Below are 27,673 nucleotides of genomic sequence, written 5' to 3'. Positions count from 1 at the left end.
CAAGGTCTAATCCTAATGTGACGTGTCAAATTTCCTGGTTTTAAGTTTACTATCTGGATTAGCCTGTGGGCGTCGCTAAGTACCAAATCCGGTTATATCTAGATAAAAAGATGAAAGTGAAAGTGACGTGCGAAAGCCATTTTAATACTTAAATATGTCACTGTTGCGTTGATAATCGTTTTGGTGTCTGATAAGGTGGAAATTTGGTTTATAAAAAGCATTTTCAATTTCAAATTTTTAATATATATGAACGCTGACTATATTACAAATGACTCAAAGTGCATAAAACTAACCAACTGTATATAATAACTAAACTATAGATACTAAAAATGGTTATTTAATATAATTTTTTAGTTTTATTTTATATAAATTTCATATAGAACGTTGATATTTATGGAATATAAAGTAGATACCATATAAAAACCATATTTATTATGTTGAATCGAAAATATACATTTTAACATTATTGTACAGATTTGTTTCTTAATTCATGCCACAAAATTTGGGAGGTAAGTCTTCCCTATAACAAAATTTCCTCAGTCCACCCTTAAAGAGTGGAGACTAAAATTGAGTTTTATCTTTTTTTCTTTCTAAAATTTCAGTTGAGCTAGAAACTTCTGTAAATTTAGTGCACTCGCCAAATGACTAACTACAGGTATTTTTCTAATATTACTGTTACATTATATGGGGGTGAAATTTGCAACCCTTACTTTATTTCTTATCAAAACGTTTTTTCAAGAAGTTTGAAGAAATAAAAATATTTGTTATCCAAATATTTTTCCCAAAACCAAAGCAGATATAAAAAATAAACACCGTAATCTTTTTTTTTTCATAAATTGAGTGGAAAATAATAAAGATGTAAAATGTATTACTAATCATAGTAAATGCTTAAAAGTAATAGTTGTTAATTTCACCCCCGTATAATGTAACAGGAATATTGAAAAAATACCCGTAGCTAGACATTTGCGAAGGCACCCTTCTATAGTCGAGCCGGAAAGGTTTTTCCGAGGTGCTACGCCCTAGTAGGTCTAGATCAACCATGTCAAAGATTCGGCCCGCTTCTGGCCCCTGGGCTGTATCAATAAGGCCCGCGATCGCAATGTGTCACAAAAAGAAGAATGTTTTTTAGAGCTTTTAGATTTCATTCGCTTCCTCTACGAATGTTTTATAAATTCAGTTCATTTTTTTTTTATTTTCAACCTGGCCCATCTACGAATTCAAAATTTAATATATGGCCCTCTGCAAAATTGTTTTTGATATCTGTGGTCTAGACGAAGGTTCCGTGATGCGCACCATCCCTAAAATCGAGCACAAGATTTTCAACATTCAGCTTCTGCAAAAATTTTCCCATAAACGTGTTCTAATGAATTTCTTTACGAAGTCAACTCTTCAATAGTTTTGGAAAACCTCACTAAAAGTCGCAATCGGTTATAACATTTTCTTTTATGAAATTTTGTACATTTATAATAAACTTGATCCATAATATTGTTTCATCGAATTTACGCTAAATAAAATTATTTAAAATAAGGTTAGAGTGGCAGAAACTTTAGTAAGGATATTCCTTTAAAAATATAATTTCGAAAAAAATTCTTCCAAATTTAACGCAGAGCTTTATTTAGTAGTTAAGTTCCATTACAATAATCCCATCATTAACTTTCTCTTGAACGATAACACTAAATCACCCTCCTTTATATCTTCCTTGTTCACACTTTGAACTTCCTTCGAATCATACTTATCATCATTACTACAGGAATAATCTGACTCCATGTAAGAAACATCTTCATAGCTCTTATATGAGTCATCACTGCAAGAAGTATGGATTTTTTTTCTTGGGTTGCTTTTTTCAGTCTTAGCTTTTCGTCCTTTCTTTTTTCTTTCCCATTTATTTTTAATTTCTGTTCTTTCGCATCTTTTTTTGTATATTTGAAAGAGGCTAAAATAATGACTTTTCAAAAGGGGTAGGTGTGTTTTATATAGTAGTGCATGCGAAATGTCAGTAAAACAAAGACTATTTGAATGAAAACCTAACACAACAAAAATTCTGACAAGAGATAAGTTTAGGTGGGAGAGAACAGCACACACAGCCTAGTCGGTTCCTCTCATAAAGCAGTGAAAAGGTTAAGGGTGACATTTCGGAAAGGGCTCGGCTGAGGAAATGTTGTTATAGGTAAGACCCATTTCAATTTTATACGAGCAACCACCTCAAGAATTTTGACGCATGAATTTAGAAACACCCTCTATATTTTTACATATTATTCAAATATTCATCATAAAATAAATGTTTTTGTATACATATAAGGTTGGGATAAGGTTGAATAACTTATGTTAGTGCTGTACTTTGCCCTTTGTCACGTGATATTGATCACATTGACATAACTTTAGAAGCAAGTAGTGCATGATTTTTATTAAAGCTATTAGTTGTGGGTTAATTTTAAATGGAGTGCAGAAACGATGATTTTCGGCATATTTTACTTTTTTATTTCCGTAAAGGAAAGAAAACTGCCGCGGCTTACAAAGAAATATGTCAAGTTTATATTGCTGATTGCTTAACAGAGCGCACGTCTCAGAATTGGTGTAGAAAATTCCATTCTGGAGATTTTCCTTTCAAAGATGAACAACGTTCTGGTCGGCCAAATGAAAGACATAATTGAAGAGGATATAACTATCCGAAAGGTTGCAAAGAGGCTTTATGTATCGCACACAATAATTGAAAAACACTTAAAATATCTTAGGTTAGTTAGGACGCTTGATATTCGAATCTCTTACGAATTGAAAGAAATTCATTCAACACAAAGAAACCTTTCTTGAAAAGAATCATCACATGGATTCTGTACAGTAACATAGTTCGAAAAATATCATGGAGCAAACACGATGAACCAGCATAAACCACATCAAACGATAAAAAACAACAAAAAAAGCTCGTGCTTATAGTTTGGTGAGATTAAAAGGGTGTTGTGTTTTTGAGCTGCTTCCAAGGAACCAAACGATCAAATCTGATGCGTTACTGTCAACAATTAATGAAGCAATCAAAGAAAAACGGATAGAAATATCAAATCGGAAAAGTTTAATGTTCCACTATTAAAATGCAAGGCCTCACACATATTTCGCAACTCGTGGAAACTATTGGAGCTTGGCTGGGAAGTGATGCAACATCCCCATGCAGCCCTCATCTCGCACTATCTGATTACTATTTATTTCGAAATTTTCAGATTCTTTGAATGTAATGACCAGAAATTTTAAGAGCGAAGAATCGTGAACCTTTAAAGAAAAATGGGAAAAGGCCATTGAGCAAAATTAAAATATATAATTGATTGAAAACTATTCTTTGTTTTATTTTATACTACAAAACCGAAGCTATTTTGTCGCCAACCCAATAATTTCTAGTAAAATAATATCAAATATCATTTAAATAATGATTCATTATATAAATGGACAAAATAAACGCTCAACTAAGAGATATTTTTTATATTTATTTTCTCGTCTATTGAGAAATTTGAATTGAAAGTGAATATTTTCAATTATGTCAATAGTTTTATACAAAAAAATACATTTCAATGTAGCAAATTTTTGACGACTTCGCCCTACAATCCATAGGAAGGGCAGTAAAGGATTTGTGATATAAAGAAGTCAATACAATAAAATTTTAAACATGAATATCTAAAGTAGCAGAAATTTTTATAATTTCTTAACCTTAAAATGTTCTTGATTTTAGGTCTCTTATAATTTAAAATTAGTTTCTGTTATAATTTTTTCAAAAAAAAAATAAAAATTTGACGTTTTGACTTTTTTTAGTCTTTATCAAAATATTTTCATCCGTCTTCAAGATATTACAAAAGAAACTAATTTTAAATCAGAAGACACCTAAAAACAAGAACATTTAGAAGTATAAAAACAGAGTAATTAAACAACTTTGAATACCTTAAAAATTTAAAGGTTTGTCTACATAAAACATTGTTTGGAAATATTTTGTCAACTATGTCGTACTCAATGTTGAAAAACATTAAATTTGATAATAATATGTATAAATTAGAGTGGCTGGAGCTTATTCATTACATAATGATTATTTATATAATGAAACTGATAATTATAAACAGTCTGGCGTACAGTAATGTCCTTCTACGACATAATTATCATAAATTTGTTTTTGAAAACATAATTGGGACTTTTTTTAAAAAAAAACAGTTATATAGCAAAATTTCATGTCGCAAGAGATAATGCCACAAGTTAGTGTTCTGCATTTAGATAAATCAAACCTCAAACGTTAATAATTTATCATTATAATAGTTAAATTTGATGAAAATACATGCATTCTTTTACCTCTTACAAAATGGAATGTTTTCCATACCGAGAAATAATTAATTAGGGAGCATCCGTTATTACGTGAACTCAGAATGGGGGGTTCAAAGGAATCTCACCAAATCCCATTTAAACCAAAGGGGGATAATCGAAAATCTCAAAATCTTCAAAAACAAAAAAAGATTACAGATATTAAAAAAATTATTCTAAAAATTCATTTTGCCAGTTAAAATAAATATCATGGCTATTAAAATAATCCAGTTTGTGAGTAATATGATAAAATGATAAAAATATTCATAGTGGATATTGTAAGACATGTGGCATTTATTTCGTTTCGTGTGTAAAGTTGCAGAATCACAGATCAGCTCTTCATGCGGTTAGATGAGAAACTGTAGTCGGGATTCAACCAATACGTGTAGTCAAACATAGTGCGTTGTGGATGAAAAATTGGAATGGATACACGAAGAAAACGTAAACATTTCCCGTGACTGTTTTCCAGCACTACCAGAACTCCCAGATGACATGTGTCTAATTATTTCAATCAAAAAAGTACATGACTCTCCATGGATTGAGCAAATATTTTGAAATAGTTTTGTTTTTACTTCGAATTTCATTTATTTCAAATATATTTACTATAGTACACCTGAACGGTTCATTATTTCCCCGAATAATAAAAGAAATTAGTTTAAAATAATATTGGCATCAATCTCACGTAAGAGAAGAGGGTTCAGCAAATCTCACTAAATCTCACCTAAGGAGGGGAGTCTAAACTGATTTGAAAAATTGCTCACGTAATTAATGGATACCCCCTTAGTGCTATGCAATTAGAAAATTATGTTAACTACACATATTCAAAAAATATGAAATCTTGTTGCTAATAAGAACAGGTAAATTAAATTATTTAAAAAAAAATTATTATCTATCACTAATAAAGTATACAAAAAACTTTTTTTTCTACTAAGCATGTTATTTTTCTTAAAAATAGCAATTTAATAACAGTACAATATTTATTTAACACTTCTCCGGTTAGGTTCGCTGGCAGTAGGTGGAGGCGGTGGTCCTCTTCTGTCCAATTCCTCTAAATAGTTCAGTATCAATTGAGTTCTTTCTTCAGGAATGTGATCCAACACTAAATATCTCTTGTCGTTCTTCAAAATATCTTCAATTTCCTGCATGTGAGTTTGATTTTCACGTAATGTTTGTAAAGATTTATGAGTTATTAACTTTGTCTCATGCAAAAGTTCTTTGAATTGTCCTTTCGCTAAAATCAATTTGTCTTTAAGATAATCCTTGAATTCTCGCTCGCACTGAAAATAGAATTAATTCATTTAATGACACATATTAAAAGAAATTAAATTGAAACAACTATAAAATCAATCAAATGTTTTGTTTATTGATTTACTTACCCTTTCACTAGATGTAAATTTCGTATATCTAGGATCATCCTTTATTATTTTCTTAATTTCCTTCCAGGAGCTTACCAAAGTGACTTCTGTTGTTTCATCCAATAATTCGCGGAAGTTTTGACGTTTTCTTTTAACCAATTGCTCTACGTGATCGTTAAATAACTTTTCCTTATCTTCACGTGATAAAGTGTCAGCTAAATCCCATCTGTGATCCTTTCTCAAAATCCTTTTCACTTCCCTCCAACTCAAATCTGAATTTCGAACTAAATCAGCCAATAGAGCATTGAAGTGCTGAAACAAGATTACCTTAATTTTAGGCAGTAAAAACAAAAAACTGTACCAAACATCAAAATAATAATTAAAAATTATAACATTCTATCTATCTAATAGAATGCAGAAAATTAAATTTAACAAATATAATGATCTGATAAGTCAGATTCAGAAATGGTTAAACAATGCAAGACATGGATATCTGAGATGAAGAAGGATGCAAGGAGATCAGATACAATAATACAAGAAAGGGAGGATAATTTCCTAGTTCCAATTCACAAGAAAGGAGAATTAAATACAAAGACTACAGACCAATATGCAGAACTTCAATGTTCTACAAGATCTACATTAAAATAGGAAGAAGATGAAGAAGAAGGAACACTAAGAGAAGAAGTAGACAAGAAACTGGAAAAAGAACAAGCAGAAAGTGTATATATAAAAAAATAAAAGGGAAAGTACTACTGAATGGACAAAGATCAGAAGGCTTTATGATGGAAATCTTCTGAAGAAGATATAAATATAAAAAATGTGGTTAACAGTTTTCACGAAAATATAATTTACCTGAATAGCCTCATCTCAGTCATGGATATGGGAGATGAAGAAGAAAGCATGGAGATCAGATACAATAAAACAAGAAAGGGAGGAGAATTTCTTAGTTCCAATTCACAAGAAAGGAAAATTATTTACAAACACTACAGACCAATCTGCCGAATTTCAATGTTCTACAAGATCTACATTAAAATAGGAAGAAGATGAAGAAGAAGGAACACTAAGAGAAGAAGTAAACAAGAAACTGGAAAAAGAACAAGCAGAAAATGTATATATAAAAAAATAAAAGGGAAAGTACTACTGAATGGACAAAGATCAGAAGGCTTTATGATGGATATCTTCTGAAGAATAATAAATATTAAAAATTAAAAATGTGTTCAACAGTTTTCACAAAAATATAATTTACCTGAATAGCCTCATCTCGTTTATGTTGTTCCCGTTCTTTATCTCTGTCTCTCATATGAGTTGCCAAAGTACGTTGAACTTCCTTTTCTCTTTCACGAAGACTAGCTTCTGCTCTGGCTTGTCGGTCTTTCTGATCTTGAGTTTCCCCTTCTTCGTTTTCTTCTTTTTCGATTTCCTACGAGAATATAAAAATATAATTTACAATTCAATTTTTCTATATAGTTTTACATACCTCTTCTTCTTTGATAGAAACGTCAGTATCTTGTTCTACTTTAGGTTCTTCCTTTTCTTTTTCCTTTTCTTTATCTTTGTCTTTAGATTTCTTTTCTCTTTCCTTATCCTTATCTTTATCCTTCTTTTTATGCTTTTCTTTTTCCCTTTTGTGTTCGCGATCTTTTTCTTTAGCTCTCTTCTTTTCTTCCTTCAATATTTTACAATATTCCCTGAACCAATCTTCCCTTAAGCCATGTGAATCGACAGCTTTGTATCTGGAATCACTGTCTACCTTTCTCTTAACATCCGACCAATGGGAATGTCTGTCGATATCTGGATGCTCTCTCAGCATAGCTATGAAGTCTTTCCTGATCTGTAAATAGTTGGGTGTTATTCAAGATAAAAGCTCCGGGTTATATATTACTAGACTAATATAAAAACATTATAAATTATTCAATTTGTTTATGATTTATAATATTTATACAAATTTAAATAATGAACCTGTAAAGAAGAATATTTATTAGTAACCTGAAAAGCTGGAAAAAAAATTGATTAATTAATAGTTGGAATATACCAACTTTTTTTAGGTCATTAGTTTATCATTACATGTACAAAAATAAAGACAATAAAAACTAACGCCGGAGTCAATATTCCAAAACTGTAAAGAAAAAATCATTGCTCAATATCAACCATTGTAGAAACATTTTTGTATATATTTAATAGATAAATCAAAAATTGGTACAATTGATAGCAATAGAGCAAAATTAAGTAGAAAAGAGCAAATAAAACAAACTGAAATAATATAATCCATCAGTCAATGACTGTATAATTTTTTTCCAAATCATCAAAATGTATCAACTATGTATATATATAAAAAAAAGGAAAAAATTCAAATAATTACCTCACATTAATCGAATAAACTGGCTGGATAAAAGACATTAGGATTTGTAGTACTAGTGGCGAAATTTAATATCAGAGTTGGTAGGTCAAACCGGTAACTGCTGATTTCAAGTATACAAATATTATGCGGAAATAATTATATTCCTAATTTTATCACTTGATTGATAAAAACTCAATTTTAGTTACCACCTTTTAAGGGTGATATCTCGGAAAGGGGTAATTCTGTTACAGAAAAGGTTAGGTTAGGAAAGACTTATATGACCTACTAAATTTTGTCGCATGAGTTTAGGAACACCTTGTATATTATTTAATTTACAAATTTACTGTAACGGAAATCATCGACGGACATCTGTATACAAGGTGAGCTGAAATTTAAGAAGGCAATTGAAAGCGTTATTTCACTTATATTTAGCTAGGATATTTTTGAAGTATTTTTGAAAAAAACTCAAAAATCGAATTAAAACTTGTTAACATGTTAATGATGATAGTATCACTAGTATGCTAATACAATTTTCTAGAATTCTTAAACTCAAAATTTATCACACTTTTAGATATTCCGAATTATTCGACTAATGTAAAATAATAAGGAAGCTAAGTCAACAATTTTATTGGTTTTTAAATGATCAATATATTTAAATTAACAATTACCCAAAGGCACTAAGAAAAATGATATTGCTAATCTAACATACGATAGGAAGAGTTTGAATTTCAAGAACCAAAAAAATCTAAAACTGTGTCTACTTTTCTTTACATGGACTTTAATTATTACAAAAAAAATATCTAAGTAGAAAAATTTTTCCTTAATTTGCTATGATTATAAGGAATGAAATTTCATTCTATTAAATTTGCTTTCGTATACTTTTATGAATCAGTTAGAAGAATCGTTGAAAACAAAAACAAAAGTCATGACAAAAATTTGAACAAAAATTGACTACAAGGAAAATCAAAAACTATTCTTTATTTGAACAAACGAAGATGATATCATGGAAAGACAGACACAATATTTTAAAAATCTATTACAAGTAAAGAATATAAAGAAGACAAAAAACAAAGAGACTACAGTACAAGTAGGATTTAAAAAAATCCAAACAAAATTTGAAATAAGTTCAAAAGAAGTACTGGAAAAAGCACTAGGAATAGACCAACTAACGACAGACATGATAAAAACGGCGAAAAGGAAAATAACAGAGACACTAAAAATCATATTGACACAGGAGTGGCTCTAAAAAATCGGCAACTGTGTATTATTACACAAATATAAAAGAGGGGAAACAAAACAAACTAACAATCCTTCGGGGTTGTAGTTTTCGAGAAGGTAACATGGTTGAAGTTGATTATATTTCATACTTGTGTGTAAGAGTTAGAATTATAGATGTTGGGATATTGAATTTGGAATTTCACAACCAAACTATGTGATTAGCGAACCATGCAGAAGCCTACACCTTCTGTGGTGATATCTTCTGAGCAATCAGGAGTGTATCGGCAAGATCTTGTGACAGAGAAGTTAGTTGAATTTGTTTTTGACACGAGATTCTTGGAAGTTTTGGAAAGAATGAATATTTTAAAGCCATACGGAGGCAGGTGGTACCTGCAGTTGTGGAAATTGTGTTTCCGTGTAATAAACTGAGGCTGCGTATGTAAGCCTTATGGTTAATATTGTATAAAAGTAGTTTTTTTTTTTCGCTATGTGAGCATTTACATTTATATTTCCTTGCACGATATTAGGTATTTTATGGTATTGCTTGGAAAGATGGTTTGTCCGGTGATGTGCAGCTGTGATAAGTTGTTTTTCCTTCCTATTCTTCTGAGTAACGAGAACTCAAATTCAATTGAAAATTACTAAGGCACAGTCAGCAATATATACACGAGAAAACAGACTAAGAAAGAAACAATCTAGAAGAAAAACCATAGAAGACTCACAACAAGGATTTAGAACAAACAGAGGAACAACAGATGCTGATGTTTGACCATATAAGTACAAAAAAACGGGTAGTACGTTCCTCGAATGGAGTTCATTGTTTAGACTGAATTTTAAAGTTTATGAAACTTCTCTTCAGTCAGTTTTGACACTGTGGAAACCAAAAAAAAATGAGCAATGGACCATAGCTTGGTACCTCAAAAGAAATTCTTTATTTTTCATTAAAAGTTAATGAAGGAATTCCAATAACAACCAAGTGATTGAGTAAACTATTTACGGATGACTGAAAGTCATATCTCGTATTATAAAGCCTTCTGATGCCTTCGACACATTTGTATAATCAAACAACCACCGAGAACAGACAGATTTTTGAAACGCGTTTGTTTGAATTCTTAAAAGTGAAATGAAACAAATAGTTCTAAGCCTGAGTTTGGGTTTCCCTTCAGTTTTCATCTTATTACACGTAGGAAAAACTGACAGTTCGACTGAAACTAATCTGGGATTGATTGTATTTAATATTTTTAATCAAAATTTTTTTAGAATATTAGATTCATTAGTTTGTCGTATCATTTTTCATTTTTCAAAACAATGTACTTTGAAACTCGTTTTTTCGTGACCTTCTGATAGTATTTAAACAAAGACTTGAAGATATTTAAAAATCACAATTTTTCCATTTTTATAATTATTTTATCTATAAATATTAATGGTATATACGTCAAAAGTGTAGACGATTATATAGGAATTTTTTAATTTTGTTAGAAGCAATTTTTGAGGTAGTTTTACACTATTTTCCACCACCCAAATGAAATTCAACATTTTTTAACCAAAACGCCTTTAATTGTACGATAAAATCAATTTGAAAAATATCTTTCGAATGGTGATTTGACTACGATGGTTACTGACAATAATTAATGACTAGATACATATTTTCGACAATAAAATTTTGATTTTAACCAATAAAATTATCAACAAAACTTCAATTCCGAAAAAAATTTTACCAACTTGTCGGAATTCACTAAAAAGGATCTATTTGAAAGAAAAGAGACCTTCTTGCAAAGCAATATTTGATTGTCCGTGTGTTTACCAGGACAGATAATAATCAATGTTTGTGGTCGGCTGGGAAATTCTTAAAAGTTTAATAGGTACCTATGGGCCCATTAAAATTCGATGTGCCGCCGTGTCCTCTGGTCCATAAGGATTCTCAGGGATGACCTCTCCTATTCCTCGCGTACCAAAGTAACCAATGCCAGGAAGTACTGAAGTAGCCGCCTTTTCGATATTGTGATCTATAGGGTTTGAATATTTTTAAAACAGGTACAGCCTTAACATGGTTGATAGATTGTTACAAAAATTTAAAAATAATTGTTAATATATAAAACAAAATAAAATACTTTCTATGTTAATAACCAATTTTTCCAGTATAAGTTGAATGATAATAATAAAATATACGGTTGGCAAACCTGGAATAAAAAGTAAATTTCCATTTCGTTAAATGTAAAATCATTAATATTCATGTCAAAAGAAATTGTGATTGTATGATAACTTTTAACCCAGTATTTCGTTGTTAGGTTTAATAATTTTAAGTATAATCTACGCACAGGTATTTTCAAGGTAGTAGAAAATCAAAAACTGTATTATCTTAATATATTTCAATTCATTTAGAACATTTTGAAAAGTACAGAGCATCCTTATTGTTACCAAACTGTTTTTAAAATCAGAACTGTTCACATTATCTAGAGTACTTAGTATATAATTGTCCAAAAGAAGATTCATTGGGAGAAATATTGTGAAATAACACATTCTTTTTAGAATGTAATTTATTAATCAATTAAAAGTTCAACTTTCAATTATTTTATAAACTACCACCCTCTGTTCATTCTTTTGCGGTTGAATTTTCAAAAACGCTGAAATGCTGTTCATTATTTTCTAATTTACAGCTTATCAGAAATTGGAGGACCCCGACTTCAAATTTGATGGACTATTTTACAAACTATAGCCCCCTATTCATTCTTTTGAGACTTCAACTCCAAATTTTATGGACTATTCTACAAACTTCCACCCCCTTTTCATTCTTTTGAGGGGTGGTATATTCAAAATCGCTGAAATATGTAGTAATAATTTTTAGTCCTAACACTTTCACACAAAAATTCATCCCCCTAAGAGTTTAATTTTCAAAAACGCTGAAATGTCGTTCAATATTTTTTTATTTTTAGCGTAACAAAATTTGAAAGACTCCAACTTCAAATTTGATGGACTATTTCATAAACTATCTACCCCTGTTCATTTTTTGGGGGTTGAATTTTCAATAAAGCTGAAATATGTTTTTATTATTTCATAATTTTTAGTCCAAATACATTGATTAATACAAGGGTTGCTACTTAAGTTTTGAAGACAAATAATAAAAAACATTTATAACGATGGAAATATCAGATTTGACATATTAACATCAGTGTTGCCATATGTCAAAACTTAAATAGCAACCCTCGTACCTCTTACTATAAATTCTACAACAGTATACAGGGTAATTCATGAGTAATAATCCAATTTGTAACAATACGTTCAGAAGACAAACATAAATGATTTCATCAACAATGATGAATATAAGTATGCTCCTTAGTGAAATGTTGGGGAAAAAAAGAAAAATTATATTAATCTAATGAATTTTATGTCGTGCTACGGCTCGGCACCTCAATCACGATTCTATGATTATAGTAAACCCCATTGACAATTATAGAAACACATTCGTTACAAAATTTTTAGTCAAGAATTGAATTTCAAAGTTAAATTCTGATAGAATTTTCCTCGCTGTCATGTGAGTAATTCAGTTAACTCTAGTTTTATCAATCTCAAACTATTTATTCAGTTATCAAAACGCAAAAATTTCTGTTATCACATCACGACATGAATCGTTTTAACTTGCCACACTTAATTTGAAAATGTATGATAGTTTTCATGTCGAAAATGTATATACTATTTGAATTTATATTATGTAATAAAAGACAACCAAAATGATATTCGTGGTAAAATAATCAAACTAAAATCTTCAATATCATTCAATTGGTGAGGTTTAAGAAGAGAATATAAGATATTTTTTTTGTAAAGCAGTAAATTTCCTACAAAATTATTCAAGAACATTTTTTTGTACAATCAATTAATGATGAGGTATGACTTTTTTTCTATTCGACTGAAAAAAAATAAAAAACTGTAATTCTCATTAAAATTAAAAGCTCATGTTTGTTAAGATTTTTTAAGGTGACTATTAACCTATTTTTCAATGTCACTTGTAAAAAAATTTTTTTGACCCACCCTTATACACCTTACAGTGAAGAGGTCGCAAACAAAATTTTTCAACTCAATTGCTTTTAACTGGAATACAATTTTTTTAATAGCAAGAGGTTCATATTCCAATTCAATTAAACACACCAACCTTGTAAAAGTATATTCAATTTCATGGGAAAAAAAAAGATTTTTTTCATACACTCCATGAATTCACAGCCAAATTATAGACTATAAACATTCATCACTCAAGTGAGGCGTAAGGTATGTTTTTCAATATTTAAATATAAAAGTTAATGATAATTACATCGTAGATTGATAATTTCCACCTATCTTGTACATTTTATATACATACCTCACTCCGAATTGCAGGATTTGTGAGAACTAGTACATTTTTTTATCAAAAACAAAAATCCTGACTTTCCACAAGATACATACTACAAGGCACACAGTGATGAATTTATACTGGAAATAAAACTAGTAAATAAGTGACCAGAAGATGGTACCTACGTCGTAAGTGATAATGCAAAACTACAAAACAAACATTTATAACACAAAAAATCTATAATAATCTCCATAGGAATGCAGAGAAGTGTTTCTTGGCCCCATTTTATGATAGTAGAAAAAATAATTAGTATTAGATATTTTGAAAACAATAATTTCATTGTACGTTATAAAAGTAAAATTGTGACCTTCATTTATCCTACGTGAAAATAACTTTCAAAATATGAATCAATATTAGAACCGCTTAGAAGCGCCCATTTTCAAACACTGTTGAAAAAAAGAGGGATGCTCTTTGGTCAATTTCAAATGGCCCTGATATAGGATTATTTTCTTCTGCAGAAGAATTACAGGTATGAAATTGTGGACTTTTTGGTTACTAGCATTAACATATTTTTCATTTCAGTAAATTCCAAGAAAAGTTGATTTAATTATATCCAATTTAAAATACGTCAATATTTAGGTGTTCGCAAAGACCTAATCACCTGTAGATTTACAACATTCCTGTTAGATTCTAAGAGGTAAATTACCTAGGAAGGTGTTAGTTGTGATTGTTTTGTAATAAGAAAAATATTTCATAATTTTAATCCGATAATCACCTCCTGAATTTTGTCAAACAAATATACTTAACTCACTAGTGGTAATAACTATCAATAAAAAAAATTAAATGGAAAGAAACTTTTCAGTGACATGGCAATTTTTGATTTTTGGACATTAGTAACAACAAAAATCAATTTTCAATTATTCAATTTTTAGAATAATTATTGATGTCATACAACGAACTAAAATTTAGCCCAATTAACAACATTTACAATAATTGTAATTCAAATTATAAGGTAATATTGGAGCTAACTAAGAAAAGCGCGCAAATGTCATATTTATGTTTCGGTAGCATTATTAGCACCCTTCCATATTATTATAATATAGGAATACGTTATTTAAATTAAAATAAAGGGTTAGAGGAAAAATATTAGAAAGAAACCAGAACAGTAAGAGCAAAAACAGAGGAGAAATTAAATAGAAAGCGTTTTGTCAAAAAAAGACTCCATGGAAAAAGAAACTCAACTCCAAGTCTCACACCGGTAATGATAGATAGACATTATTTTTTAATGAGCAATCATTTATAAAAGGAACAGCTCATATGAGTATTTGTTCTTTTTAAAATTGAGAATGATAATGAGTAGATCGTTTTTGATGGAAACACTCTTGTTAAAAATTCTGAAGCTAATGTATTTTCTGTAACCAAATAACCACATGCCTTAATCTCTTCTCACATTCACATGGAGATCATTTATACTATTACTTATTATGGATTAATTGACTTTTATGTAAAATTAATGGAATTATGTATTTTCCAATTTTATTCTTTATTCTATATAACTTATAATTGTCATCGCTTTGCATTTAACACTTGAAAAATATTTCATACTGGTAAACGGTTAGTATATTAGGAATTGTTAGTTGTGCATTAACAGAAATCGCACAACATAAATACAACCTAGATATATATAAATATATAAACATAAAAGAAACTACGTTCATAAACAACAAATCGCATTAAGTATTAAATATTGATATTCACACTGACTAAAGATATTGTTAGATTATTTTAAAGATGTCAATAATTTAAACCATTTAAAATCCTGACCCATTGTATAACGAAAAAGTTAATCACATCGTTCAACAGATCTTTCAGCTTCTGTGACCTTAGAAAATATACAAAAATAGCAATAATAACGATTGTGAAGATAATTGTCAGTTTGATATGCTTGTAAGGATTGAAAATGGGGCCTACAATCCATTGCAATCACAGTTATATTTTATTTTAGTTATTTACACATTAATTAAACACGACTATTAGTATCAACTGCCGGTTTCTATCAAAACGTGTTTTTTAATTGGCTAAAATCGCCCATTTTTTATTAATGATGGCTTACACATAACCTTATGAATGACTTTTTGGTTCAACAACAGTCACAGGGCGTTTAGGTGTTGAAGTGACTTTTGAAAATCAAAAATCCCCACCAAAAATCTTTATAATCTGGGGGAGGTTATCTCAGAAGACGATCAAAGACTTTTTCAAGAAATAATCTATGTTTCCACTTGCTTACAGGTTTGTAATTGTGATTATTATATGTTTTTGCTTCCAATAAATCAGTTTTGTAGCCTTTCATAGGTTTTACGTCTTTTTTACCTTTACTGAACTTAGCCTACATATTATCCGAGTTTTCCCGTATCCGAGGTGATCTCGGTCCCAATTACCTCGGATAATCAGGAGTCTACTGTAGTTCACAAATTTTAAATTTAAACGTTGTGGCCACTCGACTAAAAACTTTTGGTTGTTAACCTGTACTTTAATAATAACTCTCATAAAAGAACCATTATACTTCTGAGCGTGGTTAACACATGTATTCAACAGATTGGAGATTCAGCTTAGCCTATTATAGTTTACCCAGGATTTGAACAGCTAATATTGACACACACCAGGATTTAAATGAAAAATAAAAAAAGTAACTGACAATATGTATGTTATTTTTTATATATGATGATTAATGTTACAACTGACTCTTTATTTATCCAACAACATCTTGTTAAGTGTAAAAATTCAGATAAATCGATCAGTCATTAATAGAATTTAAAAAAATAGTTCCTAATTAAAAACTACATATTTTCCGCCTACATTACATTTAGTTATATTTTTGAATTTACCATTCATTTATATAATTTTTAGGACTTCTCGGATATCTCCCTATAGGCAATACGCCCTTTCAACAAAAAATGACCAAACTGTAAATTAACACAAGCCTTGATAAAGAAAAAGGAGAATTTATTGTTTATGTTAACTGTACTAGAAATTTACAAACAACACCATGAAAAATTTTTAGAAATTATTTTTTTGGCGATATTTTCATGTCCTTAGTTACTATAAATTGAATACAATATTACAATATTATTAAAATCATACTGTTGCATTTTAATAACCAAGTTATCACCTTCAGGTAAAGGTAAAGTTTTACTTTCAGTCTCTAAGGGTGATAAGTTGGTTCTAGAAACGCGTGTAACTGTGAGTGTTGGTTTCGTGTTAATATAGATAGTGTGTTCAGTATGAATATTACTAAAAGTTCCAGAATTCCAATTTCTTTACAAACAATGGTTGCCATTTTGTAACTTGTGATTAGTCAAAAATTTTTTTCGAAAAAGATCATGATATTAAACTGCTTCAGGATTTCAGTCCATTTAAATTATAAATTTCCCATTTTTATGGTTATCTTTGTTATTTAAAAAAATTAGTTCCTACCCATAACTATTCCCTAGTAACTGATCCAGAATTTTATATTTATGTCGATCTAAATGTGCAAATCGATGAAGTATCGCTTTTTATGAGCAATCAATCCAAATGATTCTAGAATATTCTGTGTACTGAAGACAAAACTATGGATAATGAGTAGCAAATAGCTATTATGAAGCTAAGAATCGTAATTTAATTATAATTAATAACAATAATTTGTACAACTTATTTGAAATTTTGTACTTTGATTCAATCAGAATGTATAAAACACTCACTTTGTTTCTTTCTATTTCAGCATCAAATGAAATAAAATTAATTATAAGCTTTGTTGCAGTGATCCATTATCAATTTGTGTTATACTGTGATAATGAAAAAATATTCATTTATTAAATAATAAATTAAATGACTGATCGATATATCCTTGAACAAGTGATCATTAGTCGACAAATACTGACATACCTGTTCGCGACGTTGATTTTTCTCTTCCTTCTCCCGTTTTCTTACTTCTATCAAATATTCATTGAATAAACTTTCACGTTCGCGCATTTTCTCCACACCTTTGAAACGTTCATCTTTAGCGTATTTTTGAGCAAAATCGCTAAATGAGGACCTAAAAAAAATTATAACTGATATTGGCAGACATCTGTTAGTTCTCTTTCAAACTTCCATAGAGCCAGAATACGAATTAATTTTGTTGTTTTATATACAATAGAGAGTATTATTTGACATTTTAGCCTAAATAGGGAAAAAATATTCCTATTCAAAGTGATTTTCTGAGATAAAAACAACCACACATCCATAAAGTGCACTTTGAAAACAATAAACAATTCACTAGATGCTAAAATCCTATTCTAGTGGTCAAATAAAACTCTTGCACCTTTTTGGTAGTTTCCTGTGCATATTCGAATCTCCTCCTCCCGTATTTACATGAAAAAATGTATTTCCAATCATTAACTACATCATTCAGATTCATTTTGATCCCACAAGGCTGGAAAGTTAGACCTGACGTCTGTAGACACAAACTTTCAATGGTTTTTGAATTTGTTTCTTCTAGGTCACATAATACTACATGTCCCATTTTAAAAACCGCTTCACCATCTTGTAGTGGTCTGATTCTGACTCCAATACATATATTCGATGATGTTAAACCACTCCAATTTTCGTTATTTTTAGACCGATTCTCAAACACAACTTTTTGTTCTAGCTCCTCAAAAGTATCATTCATTTTTCAAAGCAGTATCTTTTAAAGTTAACCCATTTTTGCATTGATTACGCATCCAGCATCCCATAATAGAAACAGTATTGCCATTCCTTATACAGGTTGAATTTTTTTTATCTGATGTCGGTATATTAATGTGGTAGTGGATGCTGTTGCTTCACCTGAGTGTTCATTTGTACATGACTGTCTACCACATTTAAACTCACGACAAATTTCAACAAATTCAACCTTGTAAGTTTCTATTGACTCTATATACAATGAAGACCTACACATAATCTTTATAGAAAGCGCGTTTGACTAAATTAATACACAAAAAATGGTAGAAGATTTAGAAACACTAAACACAAAAGCCAAAGTAAGATATCTGGAAACACTAACAGAAGAAATAAAAAGAAACAAAGGAGTCAAACAAAGCGACTCAATCTCTCCAACCCTATTTAATTTGATTTTAGAGGTAGAGGAAGACCAAGAAATACCTGGAGACACCAAATTGAAGAAGATACCAGAAACCTAGAAATAGTAGGTTGAAAAGTCAAATACAAAAACAGAAAAGAATGTTAACAACTGACAAACGAAGTCAGGACCAACAAAAAACTAGAACAAGGGGAGTAATGCACCCCATTAAAGGGATATGTAGACGCCCCAAGCGCTAGCCATGTGATAGTCACAATAAAACAATTTTGGTGAAAATTCAGATTTTTTTTACTTACTTGCCAGTTAGATTTGATTCAGTCAATAATTTTCGGAAAGATTCTTTCTTCTCTCTTAATTTGTTCCTTTTTTCCCTCCTTTCCTCCTCTGCTCTTTCTTTAACATATTTTTCAAATACTTGTTTCCTTTCTTTAGACGTCAAAAGTAAATAGCGATGATCGAAGACAATTTTATGCAGCTCCTTTTCCCAAGTGCTGAATGCTGAAACTTGTTTTTCAGTTAACATTTCCTTAAATAGTTTAATTCTGGTATCTAAAGGAATGACTGCCCTTTCTTTCGCAGCACGCACCTCTGCTTCAATAGCGGCTTCTTTACCAATATCAATTTTTTTGGCAGGAGTTACACCATTACTACCTGTGAAATAAAAAAATGGGACTTTAAAATATCGATTATCTTCATTTAAGTCAAAATCGTGAAGAAAGGATAAAAATATTTGACAGTAAATATTTTACCTTAATTTATGAAGAAGATAACTTGGTGGTGTACAGTTAACAAAAAAATAATGGAAATCGCAAAGAAAGAAGCAAAGAAAATGAGCTCTAAGATGGAAGACCTATATGAAATAAGATATAGCAAATTAAAATTAGATAACATAATAGAAACGAGTATAAAAATCAAAAGGTAGTTCAAAAGCTAATAACAAAGAACAAGTGGAAGAGAATGTGATAGACAATAAAATGAGAAGAAAATTGAAAATTGGAAGAAATGGAATAGTCAACAGTAGCTAGATCAACAAGTTGAATAACAGAGTGTATAGATCAGCTCTAAAATGAGAAAGTTGAATTAGAGTTGAATTAGACAAGAGGTGAAAAGAGGTAACAGAAAAAATTTGAGAAAAAAAAGATGAAACATAATTGTGAATAGATTAAAACATCAAAAACATGATGGGGAAATATCCAAGAAATCTGAGAAGTAGAGAATCAACTAGATTTGTCTGTTTATTGTTATGACTTTTTAAATAAGCTCGTTCAACCCTTTTTTAGTTTTAAATTAAAAAACTATTAAAAACTTAAAAAAGTATTCCTCAACTTATTTTCCTCATTTTAAGATAAAATAATGTATCTATAAAATATTCAATTTATATAAGTGCAATGGAATTGATCTCTTTTTAATAGAGAGAGAAACCACTAGAGTATTGAATTATTTTTTTTTAATTAAATTACTCACTTGTCGATACAACACTAACTTCTTCCAATTTAGGTTTTTTCGACGGAGTTTCTTCTTCACTTTCACTTTCATCAGTTGCACGTTTTTTGGCAGGGGATTTAGTTACATCAGGTTTACTAGAAGTAGCAAGGGAGTCGGGAGGGTTGGCTACCATCTTATCTACATCAGATCTCTTCAGTAACTCCTCTGGCCGTTCCCAAACGGATGTTCTCGACGAGGGGTTGTAGAAAAACACTCTACCATCCCCAGTCCATACGACACACCTACAAACATTTTTCCTGTATATATTTATACAATACTTTAGAGGATAATTTTATTTTGGTACAGTTGCTGTGTAAAATTTGATTAGATTCCAAGAAGAGCCCAGAGAAACGCGTGGAATGGCTGGGCAGTCCGAAAAAGACTTAAGGCAGCTAACCTTTAGCTAAAAAGGCTAGCTATTGGCCCCAAATTAACTTAAGCCCACCGACTACGATTTGCCAAAGAACACATTAATTAGACTGAAGAATATTGGGACTTGCAGAGGGTGCAGTATGGTAGCAATAGAAGTAGAAGAAAGATCTTAGAGAAAAACCTGGCTTCTGGAGGAGGTACATAGATTGTTTGGGCGGGCATTTGAATGGAAGTAAAAACTGGGTTGGTTTTCATAGAGACTGGAGCGGGGGGATTAACTGATACATAAAAGAAAGTTTAGGAGGATCACGTCATTCCCTATGCCAGAGAAAACATCCTAATGCAGCCTACGCCCGTCTACATATGGCAGCATTTACAGGATGCCACAATTGCTGTTATGGATTAACCAGCGCGTAGCCCGGACTTTAACCCTATCAAGCACTTATAGGATGAACTTTGCTAGCCGGGGCAGAAAAGGGAACATTAAATATTGATATGTTAATTTCAATTAAATTATTACTTTTTCGAATTTACACTTGTATTTCCTTTGCGGTTGATATTTATAACCCTTTTTCATTATTTGAGATTCCTTTTTGTTTGATATTTTGTTTACAAAAATAAGAAATCAATAACAACATTCTGTTGTAAGTGGTTTACCATATTAAAATATTTTGGTGTCAATCTTACCAAGGTGTTCCTGGTACAGGAGTACTGGATATAGGTCTCGATTTATCTGCTGCCTTTGCCTCCTTGGCTTTTTCCTCCTCCTCCTTCTTCTTCTTGATCTCCTCCTGAAGTTTTTTAATCTTCTCCTCGCTCTCCTTCTCCTGCTCTTCCTTAGACATCTCACCATTCGTAGAAGCTAGTTGAGTCTTACCTGTATCTGTTCCTGAAGAATCTGCAGTTGGTTTTGTGGAGATACCTTGAGCAGCAGCAAGTTTTGCAGCTGTAAATAGAAATTAGTGGGTTGTAAATTAAGTTGTGCTGAACAATACATTTTTCTTTTTTATTTTCTACTAGTTTTCTATCATAAAACAGAAATGCCGATTCAAAAACAAATACAACTTACTTTCTAAATCCTTCAGAGGTTGAGGTTTTTCCCAAACCGATTCAGCTTTTTTAGCATTGTAGTAGTAAAATCTTCCGTCAGGCGCTTTGTGCTCTGTCCATTCAGAAGCTTTGGCTATAATTTCTGGATCAATTTTAGACATAACAGCTGCCTCATCTATAGCAGCCATGGCACCAGATACTCCTGCTGTAATTTTTTCCATTTAGTTTAATAATTACAGATTACAGTTAAAACAAAAAAAAACATAGTGTATTAGAATACCTGGAAACATTGGTGGTATAGGCCATGGTCCTCCAGGTGGTACTGGCCATCCAGCTTGCCCAGGAGCACCAGGCCAAGCTCCAGGAATACCTGGAGGAGGAAGACCAAATGGCGGGAACTGACTGGTTGGTGGTCCAAAAGGTGCAAATCCTGGTGGAGGACCTAGCAATGTATGTGGTGGGGGTATTTGTGAAGTCACGGATTTAATAGCGTCTTGTTTATTATCGTCAGAACCTAAAATAATAAACTTGGTACAGTAAGATTCAAAATTGCACGAAAATAAAAAAAAAAGTATATAAGGTAATTCAATTAAATTTCGGTTTAACTAATGAACTATTGTAACATTTTTAGATGAAATCATCCAATCTATAATGAAATTTATAAAATTATTGTTCAAACAACCCTCATTCTCTGCTAAATGGAGTTGTAATAATTATTTTGAAGCTGAATATAAACTACCTCAAACTATCGACTATACATCAAGATCAAAAGGTCTAAAGGCGACAGGAATCTTGTTGGATATTAGACTCTTTTTGGCATAAAGGTTTATATATGAGCTCCACGGGCTGAATTGCTTCCCCTCTCTACTGCAGATCACTAAAGTCAAAGGTCTACAGTTAGAATCAAGGAAAATTTTTCCAATTATTTCACCAAACAACAAGAAGTTCCAAGAGATATGTGAATATACCCTATGGGAAAAATTGTACAATAAATACTTTTCCACCTCAAGTGAATTATGTTATTTTGAGCAAATAGATGGGAATTTATAAACAATAAATTCTGCAAAGCCAAAATCATATCTTAACAAAAAATCCAGAAACATTCGTAGGCAATCTTTTGTAATTTTACTGTTATACTCTCCCAATAAGTACTCAAATTTCAACTACCGCACATCAATTACAGACATTCTATATGTATTAGAAAGGAAAATGGATATTCCGATTACTATGTCATCATATCTAATGATTATTTCATAGTTACCTTCTGGTTTATTAGATATATTAGCTTGTGCTAAGGCTGCTTGGGCAGCTGTAGATGTATTCTGTGGTACAGCAACTGTAGCAGCCTGTGCCATAGCCTCTACTTGATCCTGCGATATAACCTTTAGATTGGGTCCTTCTGGTTTTGTCCAAGTGGTTTCTCTAGTACGGGCATTATAATAATAAGATTTTCCTTCTGCAGTTTTTGTTTCCACCCAAATTTCATTCATTGGATCTACCTGCTACATAAAATTGATTTTTAAATTATGTTATTGAGTCAATAAAAAAATATTTTTATGCAAAAAAAATAGCAAAATAGTTTTATCAAAAGGAAGTAGGAATAAAAGGTGTATGAGAAAAAAAATAAAAGAAAATTTGATCATGATTAACGATTTTTTTCTTAATAATAGGGTATGCATAAGAAAAGTATACCACAGAAATAAGAAAGATAGAACATTGTCAACAGACTGGATTGAAGACTAAACAAAAGAAAGAACAAACTTCACTTCAAATTGCTTGTACCCCTAATCTATTTTTCGAATTTGGTAGATTGCATATGATGAAAGTTACTGTGAAGAATGTTTCAGCTGACATACTACAAGAATCTGTTCTAGATCCAGAGCTGCAGATGCAAGGGTCGTCCACTGCACATATAGGTAAAGTTAATAAATTAGGAGAACACCTGTAGATGGTTAAAAGGAAAGTACAGAAAGAGAAAGGAGCTGGATATAAACTATATGTTGAAAAAATTATTGAAATTATAGAAAGAAAACGACATGTAGGCAATTTAGTATAAGAGTATGTGTATCAGAGTATTAGGACTGTAATAAGAACTAGGGGAATATTGGAAATATTTAAACAAGAGAATGACAGAAATACAGAGTATAAAACGAAACAATGGGACAAATAAGGATAAAATGTATATGGAAATACACGACCAGTATAAAGATATACCCAAAAAGTAGTTCTGGACTGGTAGGATGATGTTTTGGAAATTCTTAGGAAGCTATGAAGAATATCGAGCTGATACTCACACCCTAAGATTTTTTTCCTGCCATTTTAAGAAAAACTCAGCCACCGGAAAAATAATTTCACCCTTCAAGGATTGTTCAAATGAAAATTAAATGAAACGACTGCTGGTGGTACAATATTAATTGTTGAAATGTTAGAGAAGCTTTGGAATTGTATGGTTGTTAAGAAAGTAACAAAAGGAAAATGTATAGAATAGCATAATATCGTTCTAAGCTATTCATATTATTGTTATATTTTTCTTACCATTGGTGCAACAGTATTTGATGCAGGTGGACCACCACTTATTTGATTTGAAGTAGGTCCACTGTTAATATTAGGTGAGTCACTAGGCACTCCTGACATATCATGATCATTTAGTTTCACTTGACCTGACACTCCTGGGGGTCCACCTATATGAAAAATAAATAATATACAAATTAATAAAACTACTGAAGAGTACTTATTCCTATTATTAATATACATATGCTATATTAATACTAACTTGGCCCTCCAGGTGGTCCTCTCATATTACCAGGACCACTAGGTCCACTTGGGGTGCTGCCAGATGGTGGTAAATTTCCTCCTGATGTATTATTAAAATTCATCAAAGGTGGTGGTCCGGAAGGTGGACCATTCCAATTTGGTCCAGAAAAATTTGGTGGTCCATTGAAGTTACCATGAGGTCCACCTCTTGGTGGAGGACCTCTAAACATAGGACCTCCACCTCTACCTCTTGAAAAAGGTGGTGGAGGACCCCCTGGTCCGAACCCCCTTCCTCGGAACCTATGATCACCTCCTCCCCTGGGAGGACCATTCCAATTTCGTGGTGGTCCTTTCCTACAATTTTCAAATGTAAACAATTATTGTTTTTTATGTTTCTTGTCAAAAGCAAGCATAGAAATAATAATTTTTAATTACATAAAACATTGTGACAATCTTGTTTAAGGTCATAAGACTCAAATAAATTGATAGTTTCATATGGATAGCAGAATTTATTATATTTACATGTTTTGCCAGCCATAGGGTCGCCTAAGTTAGTTTTGTCAATATATGTATGGATTACATGTTAATATAATGTCTCACTATTTGAATATTATTTAATTTTATAGGATAACTACTAAAACCATAATTTAAATTATTTATTGTGAGAGATCATAATATACATGAATTGGGTATACTGATCTATAAAGGAGGAATATCCAAAAATGTGTCTTATATTGCAAACTATTTTTGTTAAAACTATCAACAATCTTGACTTTTTCTGGCATTTTCAACAATTAATGTCATATTTCAATCAATTATCTTCACAAATCACTCAATCACTCTTCAGCAGCATATTACACTTTTGAAACAAAATTTTTTAGATAGATTCCAAACATGTTTGAAACTAAAGTATGAACAGCATATCAATATATTAGTTTCGAATTACTCCTCAAAGGGGAAAACAGGGGAGCGCCATAAAAGTAAAATAAAAACAAAATAATGTGGACACTGACACTCTCACTTTTACTGCAATAGTTGAAGTTCTCATGTAAGTCAGAAAGCTCTGCTTTCTCGGAGGACGAATATTACTAAATTTTTAAAAAGCACTGAATAAAACACTAAAAGAAGTTGAGATTCATGGTTTTGTAACTACAAGTGATCCCAAAAATTTACTTGTAAAATAACCTAATAACCAAATAGAAACCTTGGTGAAATGCAAGAAAGTCCATTGCATCGAATTCAAATTGATATAGATTGTTTTATAATCACTATAGAAACAAAACTTTTATCTGTTATTGGATTTATTCTGTTCAATAAGTTTACAAGATTAGTTATTCCTCTGTATACAAGGATTTCACCTATATGCACATACTAACCAAAACTACTCAAGAGAAAAAAGGTGCTCAACACTTCTTATTGAGTATCCTTAAAATTATAGAATATATTGAGATATTAAAAAAAATTGGTCTAAAGCTGAGTAAAACTCGAAAATATAGTACGTGCTCCAAAACTAATTTAATATGAGCTCACCATGTTGAATGTATGTAAACTTTGACTTACCCAAAGCCTCTACCTCCACGACCTCGTTGATGTGGAAAATCTTTTGGTCCGTCTACATCATTATCGAAATCTACATCATCCTCAAAGTTATCTTCTGGATCCCCTTCAACTGAACTAAAATCATCATCCATGTTAGCAATAATTGTTTATAAGATTTCTAGGAGGCACGTTCGCGCACACACACACACAATCACCGCGAGATTATCAATAGTAAAAAGAATATTGTTGAAACTACGAAGGCGACCAGAAAAATTTTTTTTAAATAAAAGCAATATTTAATAAAGATAGAGAGCAAAATTCATGATTTTTTATAATCGGACTACCATCAAGTTAATTTAATTTCAACTTTATGCCCAAATGCACGGAACGTCAAGCCGCTGTCAAGCATTAATAAAGTCAATTTGTTACAAATGACGAATGTCACTAGGGCGTCCGTGGTGTGTTCCAAGTGCTAAAAACTCAATAAATATATACGAGGGCAATTTCTATCTTTAAATAATATATATACCTTAAGTTCGAATTGCTTTCAAAATACTCTAATGTGCAGTTTTGAATGACATAAGTGAAAATTAATTATATCATCTCGACTTCCTTTGATAAGGCAAATCTGTCTACAGATGTATGTGAAAGGTAGAACATACGTAGTTCAAATATATGAATAGTTACGAACATGGGAAGAATAATATCTTGACTTTAATGGTTTTTCTTTCTTTTCCCGAGCTTAATCTTATTCTATATGTATCACTAGGTGGCACTTCCTTTTAAAGTCATCTAACGAGTACTATTGATATTTTCCGCGAAAGGTATAGGAATTCAAGACAATATCTAAAATATGTTTCAGCTTTTACATTAGTACTAGTCATACTAACCCTGTAATTAATCTTGTACTGATACTACAAAATTTACGGAACATGCTCACATACTCATGAGTAATCGATTTTCGAAGACAATGACATCTAATGAATTATATTACATTTTTCTGAGTTTTTTCTTCTCATTTTGATGGTAAATTTACTCATATTTCAATTGTGATTTGATCAAAGAGTGTGTAAAATTCTCAATTAGAAAGTTTTCAATACTTTCTTCCCATATGGTTTTTCATTCAATTTTTCCAGTAGTGAAGAAACTGTTCTGACAATCGATTGTACTAAATCGAAAGTTTAATCGATATATTAAAATTCTTCAGCTCATGTCAACACACTTTTCCAGTAGACAGACACCTGTTGAATAACTAAAATAATTGAATTAAATAGTCAGTGGCTTTTGGTTTTTTATGTGTTAAATAGTGTTTCGTTCGCTTAAAAGACATATAACAAAAAGAAATAGTTCGTGAAGTGTGGCTTATTGCTTTCTTGTTTTCTTTTCTCAAGTAGATCAACGGACCATTATATATGAATAACTAATTTTTGTGTTACTAAGTGTTTAAAGAATCATTGAATTCAGGATAGTTTTAATAATCATTAGGTAAGATGAATAATATTTTTTTCTTATTAATTATGTATCGATAGAAAAAACTAATTGTGAGATAACATTATTAACTCCTAGACAATGGCAATTGTAGTAAAAACATAAGAGGCGCGGCAAATTCTTGTTTGTTTTTTACAACATAAGCAAGCAGATGACGTAAACAATGGAGATAAATGTTTATGTTCTCAGTAATCTTCCGGTTAAATATAACAAAAATTATCCCTTTATATAATATGACGCCGAACTAACTAATAACGGTACTTTACCAATACGAGGACTAAACATTTCAATATTGAATTGAAGAATAGGTAGTAAATAGAATTATTTGA

General features: G+C 30.9%; 2 protein-coding genes across 2 annotated transcripts in view; one reads left to right on the top strand and one right to left on the bottom strand.

Annotated features, from left to right (window-relative positions):
• Nucleotides 1-220: 220 nt before the first annotated feature.
• On the bottom strand, nucleotides 221-26,251 carry LOC130900859 (transcription elongation regulator 1). Its single transcript, XM_057811770.1, has 14 exons — nucleotides 25,878-26,251; nucleotides 24,337-24,671; nucleotides 24,099-24,244; nucleotides 22,825-23,065; nucleotides 21,844-22,077; nucleotides 21,583-21,768; nucleotides 21,201-21,459; nucleotides 20,121-20,383; nucleotides 18,953-19,307; nucleotides 17,483-17,633; nucleotides 7,159-7,512; nucleotides 6,928-7,101; nucleotides 5,703-5,993; nucleotides 221-5,603 (listed from the first exon to the last, which is right to left on the bottom strand). Exons 1-14 carry the CDS (start codon nucleotides 26,006-26,008, stop codon nucleotides 5,304-5,306), a joined length of 3,420 nt encoding a protein of 1,139 aa, XP_057667753.1. The 5' UTR covers nucleotides 26,009-26,251; the 3' UTR covers nucleotides 221-5,303.
• Nucleotides 26,252-27,051: 800 nt separating this feature from the next.
• LOC130902346 (spectrin beta chain, non-erythrocytic 1) overlaps nucleotides 27,052-27,673 on the top strand; it is a 79,549-nt gene continuing 78,927 nt past the window's right edge. Inside the window, exon 1 of the mRNA XM_057814435.1 lies at nucleotides 27,052-27,341. The gene's annotated coding sequence lies outside the window, so the exon portion shown is untranslated. The remainder of the gene's footprint in view (nucleotides 27,342-27,673) is intronic.

This window comes from Diorhabda carinulata, chromosome X (assembly GCF_026250575.1).
Source record: "Diorhabda carinulata isolate Delta chromosome X, icDioCari1.1, whole genome shotgun sequence".
NCBI classification, from domain to species: domain Eukaryota; kingdom Metazoa; phylum Arthropoda; class Insecta; order Coleoptera; family Chrysomelidae; genus Diorhabda; species Diorhabda carinulata.
The sequence above is the reverse complement of the archived record's forward strand: the minus strand, read 5'-3'. Positions and strand labels throughout refer to the sequence as shown.

Bases quoted from the DNA above. Each gene is read 5' to 3' on its own strand.
- LOC130900859 (XM_057811770.1), bottom strand. From the start codon at position 26,008: ATGGATGATGATTTTAGTTCAGTTGAAGGGGATCCAGAAGATAACTTT. The intron at 23,066-24,098 runs GTAAGAAAAATA...AATTTTATGTAG, and splicing joins CAAATACTGTTGCACCAATG to CAGGTAGATCCAATGAATGA. The intron at 5,994-6,927 runs GTAAATTATATT...ATCTTGTTTCAG, and splicing joins AACGAGATGAGGCTATTCAG to CACTTCAATGCTCTATTGGC.